The sequence below is a fragment of the Temnothorax americanus genome, unplaced genomic scaffold, assembly GCF_048541705.1.
Source record: "Temnothorax americanus isolate GAGA-0224 unplaced genomic scaffold, ASM4854170v1 Scaffold123, whole genome shotgun sequence".
Taxonomy (NCBI): Eukaryota; Metazoa; Arthropoda; class Insecta; order Hymenoptera; family Formicidae; genus Temnothorax; species Temnothorax americanus.
The window spans coordinates 311585-326192 of record NW_027509257.1 but is presented as its reverse complement, the minus strand read 5'-3'; the positions used below and the strand labels follow the sequence as shown (position 1 = coordinate 326192).

General features: G+C 39.5%; 3 protein-coding genes across 4 annotated transcripts; 2 read left to right on the top strand and 1 right to left on the bottom strand.

Moving 5' to 3' along the window:
* Nucleotides 1-24: 24 nt before the first annotated feature.
* LOC143893623 (ATP-binding cassette sub-family B member 10, mitochondrial) lies at nt 25-5027 on the top strand. The gene is made up of 5 exons (XM_077399186.1): nt 25-996; nt 2333-2488; nt 2563-3267; nt 3354-4462; nt 4552-5027. Exons 3-5 carry the CDS (start codon nt 2673-2675, stop codon nt 4810-4812), a joined length of 1965 nt encoding a protein of 654 aa, XP_077255312.1. The 5' UTR covers nt 25-996; nt 2333-2488; nt 2563-2672; the 3' UTR covers nt 4813-5027.
* Nucleotides 5028-5243: 216 nt separating this feature from the next.
* LOC143893622 (uncharacterized) lies at nt 5244-9394 on the bottom strand. The gene has a single exon (XM_077399184.1). It carries the CDS (start codon nt 9170-9172, stop codon nt 6821-6823), a length of 2352 nt encoding a protein of 783 aa, XP_077255310.1. The 5' UTR covers nt 9173-9394; the 3' UTR covers nt 5244-6820.
* A 2210-nt stretch (nt 9395-11604) lies between these two features.
* LOC143893624 (uncharacterized) lies at nt 11605-13540 on the top strand. Of its 2 annotated transcripts, none has more exons than XM_077399187.1 (4): nt 11605-11822; nt 11944-12114; nt 12180-12332; nt 12448-13540. In XM_077399187.1, exons 2-4 carry the CDS (start codon nt 11956-11958, stop codon nt 13117-13119), a joined length of 984 nt encoding a protein of 327 aa, XP_077255313.1. In that variant the 5' UTR covers nt 11605-11822; nt 11944-11955; the 3' UTR covers nt 13120-13540. The 2 variants fall into 2 exon arrangements, with proteins under 2 accessions (XP_077255313.1, XP_077255314.1); XM_077399188.1 differs by having other exon boundaries at nt 11617-11761.
* The last annotated feature ends 1068 nt before the right edge of the window (nt 13541-14608 follow it).

Below are 14608 nucleotides of genomic sequence, written 5' to 3'. Positions count from 1 at the left end.
GGGTGTGCGTGTGCGTGTGCGGGCGCGCGTGCGTGCGTGCGTGCGTGCGTGCGTGCGTGCGTGCGTGCGTGCGTGCGTGCGTGCGTGCGTGCGTGCGTGCGTGTGTGTGTGTGTGTGTGTGTGTGTGTGTGTGTGTGTGTGTGTGTGTGCGCGCGCGCGCGCGCGCGCGTGTGAATGGCGAGACTTCTCGCCATTTTGCACCTTGCGAAGCCGGAGTATCCCAAATCCATTTCTCTCGATCTTACGAATGATATATTCGTAGCCTGATTTCATATTCGAGATTGTCTCAATAATGGTCTTCATGTCTTCAAATATACCGTATATAGGTTCGCAGTTGAAATGCAAAGCGATTGTCAATAAGTCTCAACTTAAAAGTACTTAAAAGGCGATCTCACAAATACTTATAGAATATCGGTCTCTAAATACCGCTCTGTACTTATTGTATTATCTGTACGCGAAATGAAATTTACAGGCATACTCGCACATTGAAAAAAAAGTAAGGAGTAAAATTTCAAAAAAGAACAAAATAAAGCAGGGAAAGTATCGATCTAGCGTTTTGGAGAAAATTATTATACATCTTTCAATTTTTTATACTCTTACTTTTTACGATTATTTTCATTAAAAAGTATATTAAAATCCTTCTCTTTTTTATAAAGAATGTATGGACGAAAAACTAAACTAAAACTGTGTTTGCATTTTTTAATCGCATTCTGCGGTAGCTGTGTGCATATGTATAATATATGCATGAACGCTCAGGGTCATGTTCCAAAACTCACTCTAGTTAACTAAAATGCTATAGTGTACGTGACGTAAACTATAGATTTTAGTTACCCAGAGTGAGTTTTGGAACATGACCCAGGAAGTAGATCGAGTGACGTCAAATGACATTATTAATAACGTTTTAAATGATATCTCTAACGTCAATAATACGTCATTAAAGCGTCATCCTGCTATTGGAACATCAAATCGGGTAGCAAAATATAAATAACTGTGCAGGTATAATATACTTATTTTTATTCTTTCTGAATTTTTTATGTGTTATACGTATAATATTAAGATATGTATTTGTGTCAAGTTTTAATACTATAATTAAAGTGTTTTTTGAAATATGAAATTTTTAAACTTATGAAAGAGAAACATTGCTAAAGAAATGTTTGTACAATGAGATACATAATATAGTATATATATATATATATATATATATATATATATATATATGTGTGTGTGTGTGTGTGTGTGTGTGTGTGTAAGAAAATATAGAAATTATATTCTTATTGTTTTACGTACCTTTTTTGAATTTCATGTTTTCCTTTTTTTATTATTATTATAATGGTCAATTTTTGCGGCTTTTATTTATTGTATAGAGATAAAAATTGTGCCAAAAATATGAAATACTTGGAAAAAGTATTAATAAGCTGAAAATCTATATTCAATGCAACAAGAAATTAATTACGTTGAAGATTCTTATTAATACTATAACAGAGATAGAAAAATACAAATTTTAATTGTACTCCTATTAAGTTATATTTATATATATACATTCGTGGGTAAGTATTAGAGCCAGTTAAACTGAGTAGGAGAAAAGTTTTCTACCTTTTTGCAATTTTTACAATAATTAATAAGAATTAATTAATTAATAAAGACGTGTGAATGAGAGCGCATCCGTGCAATTCAGCGGCAAATGATGCCATTTTTGGCATCAGATGATGGCAAAGTGAGCACACTATCTACTGAATATTTATAAGGTGCGAATTCATGGGACGCTCGTTTCAGCCAGTTTCAGCGTATCGCGAGATCACGTGATTTCGATCTGACGCTAGCGTCAAGCAAAGAAAGCTGGATTTTCTCAGCTTTAAACGTCAAAGCCAAAGCAGCGCGAAGACGCCGAAATTTTGACGCTGTTTTCCTTTTCATGAATTTCAATTGACGCCGGCGTCACGTGTGGTCATGCGACCTTCTTTCCGCTGAAAATGAGCGTCGAGCGTCAGCATGAAAAGGCACCTTAAGGCTGCGATCCACTTGACGCTACAAATGCTTTGGAGCGTTCTTCTTCTCCTTCTTTCTTCATTGAAAGAAAAGAAAAGAGGAATGCTTCGAAGCATTTGTAGCGTCAAGTGGACCGCAGCTATAGAAGTCTATGATTGGCGTATATTCTTAAAACCAACTAATCAGATTCGACCGTCGTTCGAATTCGATGTCTTGCTTACTTCACTCAATAAATTAATAATAATTGAAAAAGCATGGCAATAATGTACTAATACATAGTAATTAAAAATAATGCAAAAATTTTTTTATAATTTTGACGATTCGTTTTCTCGTGACAATAAAAAAGAAGACTCGAAGAGAGCCCGTGTCTCGAACATGATTCTACGATGAATTTCTCGTACTTGATCAGCACATACGAGGTGCGTGCAATTAGGAATTATTGCGATCTAATCAACCAACAGAATAATCAGGAGCACTTGGACAATTTCCCGCAAAGCTGATTGTACGTATCCGATCGTACATACGCGTAGTCACGATGTTCCAATGAAATTCCGAATGACACTGTTTTGTGTTTAGGTTAACTCGAATCGAAGGCCGACCCCTGCAACCTGCAAGATTGTTACCTCCATTCACCATTCATTAAATTCTCGCATGTCGCACATAGTGATAATCGGATCGCATATAACATGACGATTCTCTGGAAATTGTTGACTAATCCTGGTATCTTACGAAAACCGGGATGCTGCAGGGTCGACATGTCGCAGAAGTACCTGTTTGGCTTGTACCTGACAAGGCAAGCTGTCAGATTCTCGAGGAAGGGCCGCGTGTTCATCGGGCTGAGACACTATACGACCAACGCTATCCGGTCCGACGCATCTATGCCCGTAGTACATGCAGTTAAGGCGAAGAGACGCTCGGAATTGAAGACTTTACTTTTGCTGGCCGCCCCTGAGAAGTGGACTCTATTGAAGGCCATCGCCTTGTTGCTCGTGTCGTCCAGCGTAACAATGGCAGTCCCGTTCTGTTTTGGCAAAGTGATAGACGTTGTCAATACCGTGAAAAAAACGAACATGAAAGAAAACCTTAATCGGTTAACAGTTGCTCTCTTTGTGATATTTCTCATAGGCGGTGTGAGCAACTTTGGCAGAGTTTATCTAATGTCGACGGCGGGGCACAGAATCACGCAGTCTCTTAGGAAACAGGCGTACGCCGCTATCCTTCAACAGGAAACAGCAATGTTTGACAGAGAAAGTACAGGAGAACTAGTCGGGAGATTGAGCGGTACGTTTCATGCTTTTAATCAGATATAATGTATCATTAAGGCACCAAAGTCTATCATTTTGATTTCAGTATCCTTTTTTTTCCAGGAGATACACAACTTATTAGCTCCGCTGTCACGTCCAATGTATCAGATGGTTTGCGCTCCGCTATTATGGCCATTACAGGAGTGTCCATGATGTTTTATGTATCGCCGTCGCTAGCTTTACTCGGCTTAGCTATAGTACCGCCTGTCGCGGTCGTTGCTGTCTTTTGGGGACGTATCTTGAAAAGAATCTCCAAGGATCTGCAAAGTAGTTTTGCAGTGGTCAATACGACGGCGGAGGAAAGAATTAGCAATATAAGAACTGTTAAGGCGTTCGGGCAAGAAAAACGCGAGATCGACAGATACAGCGCTAAACTACAAGACGTTCTCAAACTGTGTTACAAAGAGAGTCTATATAGAGGAATGTTCTTCGGTATGACCGGTCTTTCCGGGAACGCTATTGCTCTTTCAGTCCTTTATAATGGAGTATTCATGGTATCGAACTCCGACATAACAATTGGAAGCTTAAGCGCCTTTCTGTTGTACGCCGGTTACGTGGGCATATCTTTGAACGGATTGTCCAGGACGTATAGTGAGTTAAATAAGGCTCTAGGCGCAAATGTTCGTCTGTTCGAGTTAATCGATCGACAGCCGCTTATTCCCATTGAGGGCGGACAAATTTTAGGGAAAGAATTATCGGGCAACGTGACGTTCCGAGATGTTTCCTTCGCATATCCAACGCGAGAGAAGATGTCTGTGTTGAAAGGTTTTAATTTAAACATAGAGAAATGTTCTGTGACGGCAATCGTTGGTTCCTCAGGTTCCGGTAAATCTACCGTGGCGTCACTTTTATTGAGATTGTACGATCCTACCGAAGGGTCAATACTCTTGGACAACCACGATCTCCGTCTACTCGATCCCATGTGGGTAAAGTCCCAAATTAGTATTGTATCCCAAGAGCCAATTCTCTTTAGCGGCTCGATAAAGGACAACATATTATACGGAATGGAATCTGCGACGGACGTCGATGTGGAAGATGCCGCGAGACAAGCGCATGTGTTGCAGTTTGCAGAAAAAATGACTGACGGATTAGATACAATGGTCGGAGAAAGGGGCTTTGCCCTTAGTGGCGGACAACGTCAAAGAGTCGCCATTGCCAGGGCACTAATAAAGGTAAATCGTTGCTTAAATCGTGGTTATTAAAATAACAACTCTTCTCAGGGTACGAAGTAATATGTTCTTTCGTTATTTTTTTTCTCTAGAAACCAAAAATCTTAATACTGGACGAAGCGACTAGTGCCTTAGACGCAGAAAGCGAATCTTTCGTTCAAGAAGCTTTAGAACATGCTATCCGCGGAAGGACGGTGATAACGATTGCCCACAGGCTTAGTACAATAAAGAACGCCGATAAAATCGTGGTGCTCGATAGAGGTCAAGTAGCGGAAACCGGCACTTACACCGAGTTAATGAACTTGGAGCATGGCCTTTTCAAAAAATTAGTGAAACATCAAACGTTCGCATAAGTATACGGAAATCGCTGAATAGTAATCATTCACTGATACGTCATGACGTTCTTCTTATGATTTATCAATGTATTATATGTATATACTACATATATGTATTTATCATCTTTTGAATATCTCTGAAATTAAAAAGTTCTGTACAATATTAGCGTATTTTTCGGAGGGAATGTATAGACATTTGATTGGAATAAAAAAAATAGAAGAGTCTAATATTATATCCTAGTGCTATATGTTTATTGCTATATGTTGTAGAAAGATACGTAACATATCATTCGCGAAAATAGTTGCACAGACGGCGAGGTATAATTATTACAATTGCGGCGGCAATACAACACCCTCTGATCGCACATTCTTGTGTTACTATCTCCTTTAAAATATTAAAATTATTTTTAATAAGGTCAGGTACATACACTACGAATAAAAGATAGAAAAAATTGACAATTTCATTTTTATATTTTTTTATAAAATAATGTACAGCTATTTTTTTTTTTAGATATCCACATTCGTATATTATGTGTTATTAATCTATATATATCAATTCTTATAAATTAATATCCCATTCCTACAATATTCTAATAACGTTTCAGTAGAACCGCATCGAATCTGCTTGTGAACATTTTGTGCAAATACATATGTAACTGTAAGCGATTCGATATAATGCTAACGAATTCTAATTTGTGAATCGATTTTAATAAGGTCAGTTTTATCAGTTTACAATGGGCCACTTTAAGGTTTTCGCTCAGATTTACTGTGTATAATCATATAGCTCGACTTTAAACACGCATTCCTTATTTGTCGGAACATAGGAAACGGAAGGAACCAGAATGCTAATATCTGATCACACAGAGCTAGTCATAAGCTCACAGAACATAGCTCGCTTCATCTATTAGAGAGTCTTTTTCTCTTTTATATGTAGCAAACACTTGTACAAAAAAAATACTTGTCTACTAATTATAGCAGAAATCATGAAATGAACTTTGAAGATACTGATTACGACAACGATTATATACGATACATTCGAAATAATTGATCTCGAATTAGTTCTTAGCAGTTTTAGTAGACAGCTCGAAACAACTGGTGTCTCCGAATACTGCTATATACTATAAAAAGTTTTGTAAGAAACGAATCTGTGATTAATTTTAAACATATTCTCGGAATTAACTGGTTCCTTTGGCATTACATATTTCCAGATTTGATCGGAACTTAGTATAAGGCTGTGATTACAAACAAAGCTTGCTTTCATTCATCTCAATTGTAAAATGTAGCGCGAATCTGCACCGTACTCATACATCATTATTTAAAAATTTATTTCATTAGGTATATACTTGTCCAATATGCAATGTATACAATAGTTATAGGCACAACCTTATTCTAAGCAAATATCTGTGGTATTTGTATAAATCCGTATTGAAATGTTTACCAAATCTGATTTCTATACAAGCGGTTTCACAGTATTACAATCTTTTTAGGAGTAGGCAGTGTTCTTTTCCCTCCCAGAGTTATAGAAAATTCATTTCGATAGATCTCTTTATATAAGTAAATATCAGAGCTTATTCAGTCTAACGATAAATCCAAAATAAATAAAGCAACAATTAATATTTAAGTTAGGATGTCAAGAATTTCATTGAGCATTATCTAACGTTTGCTCACAATTTCACTCTCCTGATTCGTAATTACCGATTATAGAAATTATGTGTATATGTATATATATACCGCGTCACAAGCATGTCGCAAGCATCTTGTTTATGCGTATGGGCTCATGCACAATGAGAGGAATAAGGAACAAGGAATTAAACATAGAGATAATTCATGGTCGCATCTTTTTTCAAGACCTTGTCTTCAAGTCTATGAATTCTCTGTTTAATTCCTTGTTCCTTATTCCTCTCATTGTGCATAAGCCCTAAAGATATTCACGTGTTGGTTCGTATTCCGACATCTATCTTAAGAATAGATATCAAACGTTAAACAAAGGGAAGGAGAGACATGCGACCAATTAGATAAGTCAAGATTAACTTTTCGACAACTCCTCCATTGTTTCCTGCTCCATAGGTTCATCCTGTTGAAACGTCGGTAATGGTTCCTCGTCGTCGACTTCCATTAATTCCATCGGTTCCCTTCTACAGGCTATATCTATTACAGAAGATTGGTTCCCTTTTATCGTGATGCACGCCGTCGCTTTATTGCCTTGTAAATTTGCTAAACTGTCGTCTTGAACACTTGTTAATTTATCGTCCTTTGGAGATCGACAACTGACATCATCAGGGCTCTCCGTCGTTTCGACAGCGGATGAGATAGGATCGAGTTTTTCAATTACAGATGCTGCTTCTTTAGGTTTTTCTATGACGCTCACTGGATCTGACGCTATTATAGGCTCGACAAGAGCCATCTTGTCGGTGGAAATTTCCATAATGTTCAAATTATCGTCGTTGAATTCGGGCTCCTGCACTTCTTGTCCGTTAGTGTTGCTGTTGGAAGATGCTACCGTAGGAAAGGCTTCTATAATTTTACCCACCGCTTCCACGGTCTCAGCTTTTTGGCTCGTAGTAGGTTGATCGCGTGCGAAACACTCTGTGGAAGAAATTGTCGCGGATGCCTCTTTAGAGGGTATCTCGGATTTCTCCGTTTTGTATAACGCTTCGCTGCTGGATACAGTGACCGCGCTCACGCATTCGTCGGGTGTAACCGCGCTATTTTTCTCCATGGGCTGCGATTCGACGAACGCCGTCGCGTTTGCGTCGTGGCCGCTCGTGGAACGTAAGCATTCCTCATCCATGTCCTCGAGGATCGACGCTCCTCCCTCTTCCTCGCCTTTCGGTTTGTCAGGAGCTCTTTCCTCGACGACACTTTCGGCGTTATCCGCCAAAGCGTCGGATCTCATCTCGACATCCGTCTGTAATAAATTTTCCGTTAATCTACTTTCACCGTGAGGCATCTCGTTGAGATCCACACGCTCGGGACTCGATTTGGTCAAGGTCGCCAACTCGTTCTTCACGGGACGCCCAATTTCCTCCTCCGCGCTGCGGTCCAACGTCGACAGCTCCGTCGTCTTCTCGTCAGGCTTGTCCGTACACTTGTCGTCGCTGGAATCAAAGCGTTTCGCTTGGAAAGCGGCTTGCAGCTTCCGCGTGGTATCCGTCGTCAACGGTATCACCGTCGCCACCACGGTAACCGTCGTCGTCGTCGCCGCCGCCGCCGCCGCCGCTGTCGATGTCGTCGATGTTGCCGTCGTTGTCGTCGTTGTAGTCGTTGTCGCCGTAGCGGCCGTCGCCGCCGTCGTCGTAGTCGTCGCCGTGGACGTCGCGGTACTCGCTGCCGCCGTCGCCTCAATCTCCTCGCTCTCCATGTCTAAATTGGGTTGAGAACTGGTGTCCTCGTTCATGATCGCCACCGCGATGTCGGCGTCTGGGACCGTCGGGTCGTCGGAGACCGTCCCGACAGCTGGTAGGCTCTGCACAACCGGAACAGCGGTCGCCACAGCCTCCGGCACCGGTCCGTGTGGCTGCAAATTTAAATTCGATATGGTAGAAAAGTCCGAGACGGCGGTGATGTAATTGGACGCCGAGATATCCGTTCTAGAGGCGGCCTGCTCGAACTTGTCTCGCACGGCCTCGTCCGCGAACAGATTCTTGACCAGCGCAGAGTCGCCGGGCGGTATGACACCGCTGTGCAAGAGCGGCGGCTCATTGTCGACGGTGTGCACGCTGATCGTCACGGTGGAGCTGCAGTCCTTCTCCCAGTACTCCATCTCGACGTCCTGCGTGGTCGGCTGCGCCGGTTGCGCCGCCGGCTGCGTCGTCTGCGAGGAAGGTTGCATTGGCGACTGCTGTTGCTGCTGCTGCGACGGTGGCAGTGGTTGCTGTTGCTGCTGCGTAACGGAGGCAGCGTCTTCCTCAACGGATCCGTTGACCATACCGTCGCCAGTCTCGCCACGTCTAATTATCGGGCCGGGCTCGCGCGTCGACACCACCAGGATGTTCTTCTCAATGGCGCGCATGAACTTGTCCACGCGATTGTACTCCTTGCGCGGCGCCGTAAGCAGCTCGCATATCCGCTGGACGGTGAACGGCGCGTTCGCGAACGACTCGAGTCTCTCGAGCAGGTTACTCTTCATGGTGTCGTAATTGAAGTGGTCGACGTTGGGACAGGGCGTGATCTCCAGTGTGGTGCAGCTCTCGTAGAAATCGGTCATCACGCGGGTGAGCTTCTCCCGCACGAGGGTCTTGATGAGCGGCCACTGGTAAACGGGATCGCCGGTCTTTGCGACCCAGCACAGATAATCCTCGAGCTCCTGCGGGATCACCGACGGCCGCATTTTCTGGAACTCGTCGAGCGCCTGCAACACCTCCTCCAGATTTTCCATTCTCCGCCGCCGCCGACAACCACCACCGACGAGCCCTCTGCGTTTTTTCCCAATTATCCCGATTGTTTTGTCAACGTGACGCACCGCGTAAAATCCACGAAATCTCAAGGGGGGAACGTTCCACGCGAGGGAAACAACCAAAAACGTAAACTAGCAAACACACCGGCCACAAAACAGCAACAATGAGAACGGCGGCAGGAGGGAGAACGGCAGGTCTGCCAATCGGCGCGCGTTGCAAATCCTTCAAACGGCAACCTCTATGAAGTTGGCCGGACAACTTCAACGTATCGAACTTTCATTAGTCCGATCGTTTGGTGGTTAGTCGTTTTCCTGTAAAATAAAAATGAAATTTCCTGTGTGAAGTTAGCCGGACAATTTTTTTTTTTCAACCAATTTAACTTTTTTTATAGCTCATTCGACGCGGAATCGTTTGGTGGTCACGAATATCATCATAAAAACATTTGGTGGTCAACCGTTTTCCCAGAAAATAGAAAAAACCGTATGCGTGTAATGCCGGACATATCACCTCTGTGCCATTAGTCGGAAAAATTGTATTTATCACCCAAATTGACTTTGATAGGGCTCAATCAACGCGGAATCGTTTGGTGGTCACGAATATTGTCATTAAAACGTTTGGTGGTCAATCGTTTTCCTAAGAAATAGAAAAAACCGTACTCTCACGCCATTGGTCGTACGACTCCGTGACGTTAGCTCGGTAATTTGATGGATAAACATTATTTATCAATCAAATTGACTTTGATAAGGCTTATTCGACGCGGAATTGTTTGGTGGTCACGAATATCGTCATTAAAACGTTTGATAGTTAATCGTTTTCCTAAGAAATAGATAAAACCGTACTCTCACCGTAAAACCGTACAATTTTTCCGGCTAATGGCACAGTGGTGATATGTCCAGCATTATGCGCATACGATTTTTTTTATTTTCTGGGAAAACGGTTAACCACCAAACGTTTTTATGATGATATTCGTGACCACCAAACGATTCCGCGTCGAATGAGCTATAAAAAAGTTAAATTGGTTGAAAAATAAAAATTGTTCGGCTAACTTCACACCGGAAATTTCATTTTTATTTTACAGGAAAACGACTAACCGGACTAACCACCAAACGATCGGACTAGACCACGGTCGTGGACTAGACTACCAAAGACCACCAAACGACCACCAATCGATTCCAATTAATGAAATAGGGATGGGCGATGTTTCTCGATTAATCGAAAAAGCCGATATTTAATCGATTTTTAATCGATAGTTTTGTCCGATTAATTTTTTTTCCGATTAATCGATGTCCGATATTTTTTCCTCAACATCGATTAACTGACTTCACTAACTTCACTCATAAACATAGACCGGATGGATTTTTCAACTAAACTAAAGACTAACCTGAGTTGGCCATTTGGCGACGTGAGTCACGTGGGTGCACATACAGGACGCAGAAAGTGCGGAAAGTGAGGAAACGCTTACCGCGTGGTAAGAAACTAACCAATCACTCTTTCGTTCTTACAGAAAAGCGATAAATTGATTGGCTACTGCATTGCTTTCTGCAGCGCGGCGTGCGTTTCTGCGTCCTGTATACGGGTTGTTCGTGGCCGAGTCGATCCCGTGAAGGGGAACGTTCAAACGTCGACGGTTGAAAGCAGTTGAAAGTTTGCCCGGTTCGTCATTATTGAAGTTGAAGAAGAAGAAGAAGCAAGAATAAGATAAGAAGTTTTACGGGTGAACCACGGCTTGTTTTTGGCATTGTTCTGGATCCTGTGTGTACTGACTGTACTGTGTAAAAGCTATATCTCAGGCTATTTTTTTGGTATCGTTCTGGATCCTGTGTGGGCTGTGTAAAAGCTATATCTCAGGCTATTTTGTTAGAAGAAATAAGCACAAAAGGATATATAGATGCAACAAGGATATGAAATGGATAATTTACAAAAAGGTATTATAGTAAATATAACTGCAATTTATATTTTGATTGCGTGCATATATCGTAATAACAAAAAAAACCTAATCTACGTAAAATTTTAATTTAATCATAATGTTTAACTAATAATAATATTTCGACATTTATTGAAAAATTATATTTATAGATCCTTATATTTTATAGATCCTACTGATCCTAGAAAGCACACGATATATTTTAGAATAAATAATAATAGGCCCCTTCCCCCTAAAGATTAAAAAGTAATTTTAAAAAATATAACGATTAATCGATTCCTCGATTTTTTTATATATATATAATCGATGTCTCTGCGATTTTTTTTCTTTTAATCGATTTTTGAAATATCGATTTGTTTTTGAACATCGCCCATCCCTATAATGAAAGTTCGATACGTTGAAGTTGTCCGGCCAACTTCATAGAGGTCAAACGGCAGCCGCGAATTGTTCGGATTTAGAGTCCCTAGAAGTAAAAGCCCTGTCGATAGATTCGACCAATTTTTATTGGCTGATACGCAATGGCGGCACCAATCAGTGATGACAGTGATAAAAATGAAAAGCAGCAACCACTAATCAGTATAAAGTGCTGTAAAATATGTATATACTGGGTATACTGCTATAAAGGTGTTCAACGTTATTAATTAAAGTAATAAATTGAAAGATTTTATAGTATATTAGTAGACTTACATAAATTATGAAACTGTCAGGTATTGTATAATTCTTTAAAAGAATCAAACACATAATTTATTAATTCTCTAACCTCAATAATCTTAACAACATTTATAAAATTAAGTATTTTATATTTTTAAATATATAATTTACTTACAGGTCACACACAAGATGCCTTCTTGTTGCGTATTGAAATGCAGTAATTCTTCCAAAAAAAAATATTCTATGCATTGCATTCCAACAGATGTAAAGAGAAGAAATATATGGGTGAATAACATTGGTAGGTCCGACTTGGATCCTTCAAAGTTCAGCAAGTATTATGTATGCGAGGTAAGCTTTATTTATCTTTATTTGCAACATTTATAATCAGTATTAATATTATTTATATGTAACAGGTACACTTTGCACCAGAAATGTGGGAACGACAAAGGGTTGATGGAAAGAAAAAATTGAAAAGTTGTGCAATTCCGACGATTGGTTTGCGGGAAAAAAGTACAAACATTGCTCATGAAATATTGCTCATGAAAAGAGATCCACTTTCTTTAAATGTAAGTTTTTACTGTAGTTTGCAATAAAATGTATGTGTGTGTATCTGCTTTTAAGAATTTACATGCCAAAAGATTTATAATTAATAATACTGTTGGTTATATATCCACATTCTAGATTGACGTCAAAACTGAACCAGCATACAAATCAGATCATGATTTCTTGGACAATGTGTTAGCAAGAGATATAGAAAAAATAGACTCGACAACAGTTAATATCGCTGAATCATTTACTGAATTGACAAGAAACATCCACAATGAAGAAAAAGAAAATTCAGTTTTGATAGTATCAACAACTGTTTCACAAGAAGCTATACCTGTACCATTAAACATGGTTGACGTTAAGAAAGTTGTAGAAGAGCCTGATGGAAAAATTCAGAAAGCTATGTTAGAAGCTAAGCAGGCAAAATTAGAAGCAAAACAAGCAAAATTAAAGCTTCAACAAGCAAGCAAGATAATTGACAATCTAAATAAATCAAATATAAGGTTGATGAAACGCGTTAAACAACTGATGTATGAAAAAACGAAATTAATAAAAGAAATGTGTTGTTTGAAACACAGTCAGAACTTCGAAAAAATACTTAGTGACGATCAAATTAAAACTCTCTGTAGGCCATCTGTACGAGGTGACAGATGGTCTAATGATACCATCCAAAAAGCTTTGAAGTTGAGATCATCTTGTGGCAGTAGCGGTTATAAAGAGATATTGAATCAGGGAATTCCTTTACCCTCAGAACGAACGCTTAGGAGAAGAATAAAATTAAATACGAATGAAGAAGAAAAAAGATGAGATGAGATGAATATTACCGGATGAGAACAGATCAAAGTACAATGACACATCGATCTCAATTCTTCCTAATAGATGTGGTAAACTATGACTTGAAATATATCCAATTGTACACCCTTTTATAACGATTTATTTCGAACTAAATTTAGTGGATCAAATCCAAAGAAGATGTCTACCCTTATCTATCTATAAGATTTAGACATGCACATGCGTATATGCCTCTCACACGTATAATTCTTGTAGATAGATCAGGGTAGACATTATTTGGACTTAGAGATCTAGTTCAGGACGAATCATTGTGGATAGATGTATATGTATAGTATCTGCCGAAACCGGGAGGTAATACTGTATTTAGTTGTTTTTTGTAAATTAATATAGATGCAATAAAAAAAGCTACTCGTGCACTAATTTTCATTCTTGGAGGCATTTGAGGCAATGTTGTTATTCTGAAACCCATCTTAGAAACAATTATTCAAAAAGCAGAATCTGTTGGTCCGTTCATAGCGTAACCTGTGATATGGGTCCAGTGAATTTAAGAATGTAGAGATAAGAATATTTGGTGGTATTATTTGGTATTATCAGTAACAAGAAACTTAGAAGTTCTATTCATCCTATAAATAATAATCGAATAATAGACTTAAAAGTCCTAGGGTGTCCGGGTGAGTACTCCAAAAACATGGTGTTCGCGGTGTTAAAACAAAACGTAGAAACCAGATGGAATAGCACTTCCTCATACTGGAACGTCTTATTGAACAAAAAAAAATGCCCTTAATCTTTATAGCGTTGCACACGGAGGAATTGAAACTCGAATCTTGATAACGCAAAATGGGAGCTATCTACGAATATTGTAAAAGTGTTAAAAAGTTTTTGAGGCAACTTTAGATATATCTAGCGATGACGCTTGTGTTTCTTTAATTATTCTACTTATTACTATGTTAAATGGTGAACTTCAAACGACAAATAATGAGAAAAATTACGATACCATTTCCAGAATAAAACATAAAAGTAGAATCTATAAATCAACGGTTTGCTTATGTTAAAAACTCAACACTATTAATAAATGCAACTCTTTTAGATCTCAGATTCCAAATTAATTATCTAATATTCGATAAAATCGAATCTGCGAAGAAAAAAATATCTTTTTTATCCAAAGAAGAAAACCCTTAACATCACTAACACAAGCTCAATCAGTTGTACTTCAAGGTGAGATCACATGGTTGTGTGGTACAAACTTCTCAAGATTCAAAAAAGAATCGTGAGAACAGAGCTTATGGAAAGTTCACGAGAAAACTTTTCGAAAAGAAAGACATAAAGCCAGAAGGAAAAATATTTAAATACCAGGAAGCTTTACAATCTTTTTTAAAAGAGCCTAGACTTCACTGAAACGCTTACTGGCATTTCAAGCTCATATCAACAATTGCAGAAAACGGTAAACAAATTTTTATCAACTCCCACAACTAACGTAGCAAGTGCACAATTGTTTAGCTCTGCT

Bases quoted from the DNA above. Each gene is read 5' to 3' on its own strand.
- LOC143893623 (XM_077399186.1), top strand. From the start codon at position 2,673: ATGACGATTCTCTGGAAATTGTTGACTAATCCTGGTATCTTACGAAAA. The intron at 3,268-3,353 runs GTACGTTTCATG...TTTTTTTTCCAG, and splicing joins ACTAGTCGGGAGATTGAGCG to GAGATACACAACTTATTAGC. The intron at 4,463-4,551 runs GTAAATCGTTGC...TTTTTTCTCTAG, and splicing joins TTGCCAGGGCACTAATAAAG to AAACCAAAAATCTTAATACT.
- LOC143893624 (XM_077399187.1), top strand. From the start codon at position 11,956: ATGCCTTCTTGTTGCGTATTGAAATGCAGTAATTCTTCCAAAAAAAAA. The intron at 12,115-12,179 runs GTAAGCTTTATT...TATATGTAACAG, and splicing joins GCAAGTATTATGTATGCGAG to GTACACTTTGCACCAGAAAT. The intron at 12,333-12,447 runs GTAAGTTTTTAC...TCCACATTCTAG, and splicing joins GAGATCCACTTTCTTTAAAT to ATTGACGTCAAAACTGAACC.
- LOC143893622 (XM_077399184.1), bottom strand. From the start codon at position 9,172: ATGGAAAATCTGGAGGAGGTGTTGCAGGCGCTCGACGAGTTCCAGAAA.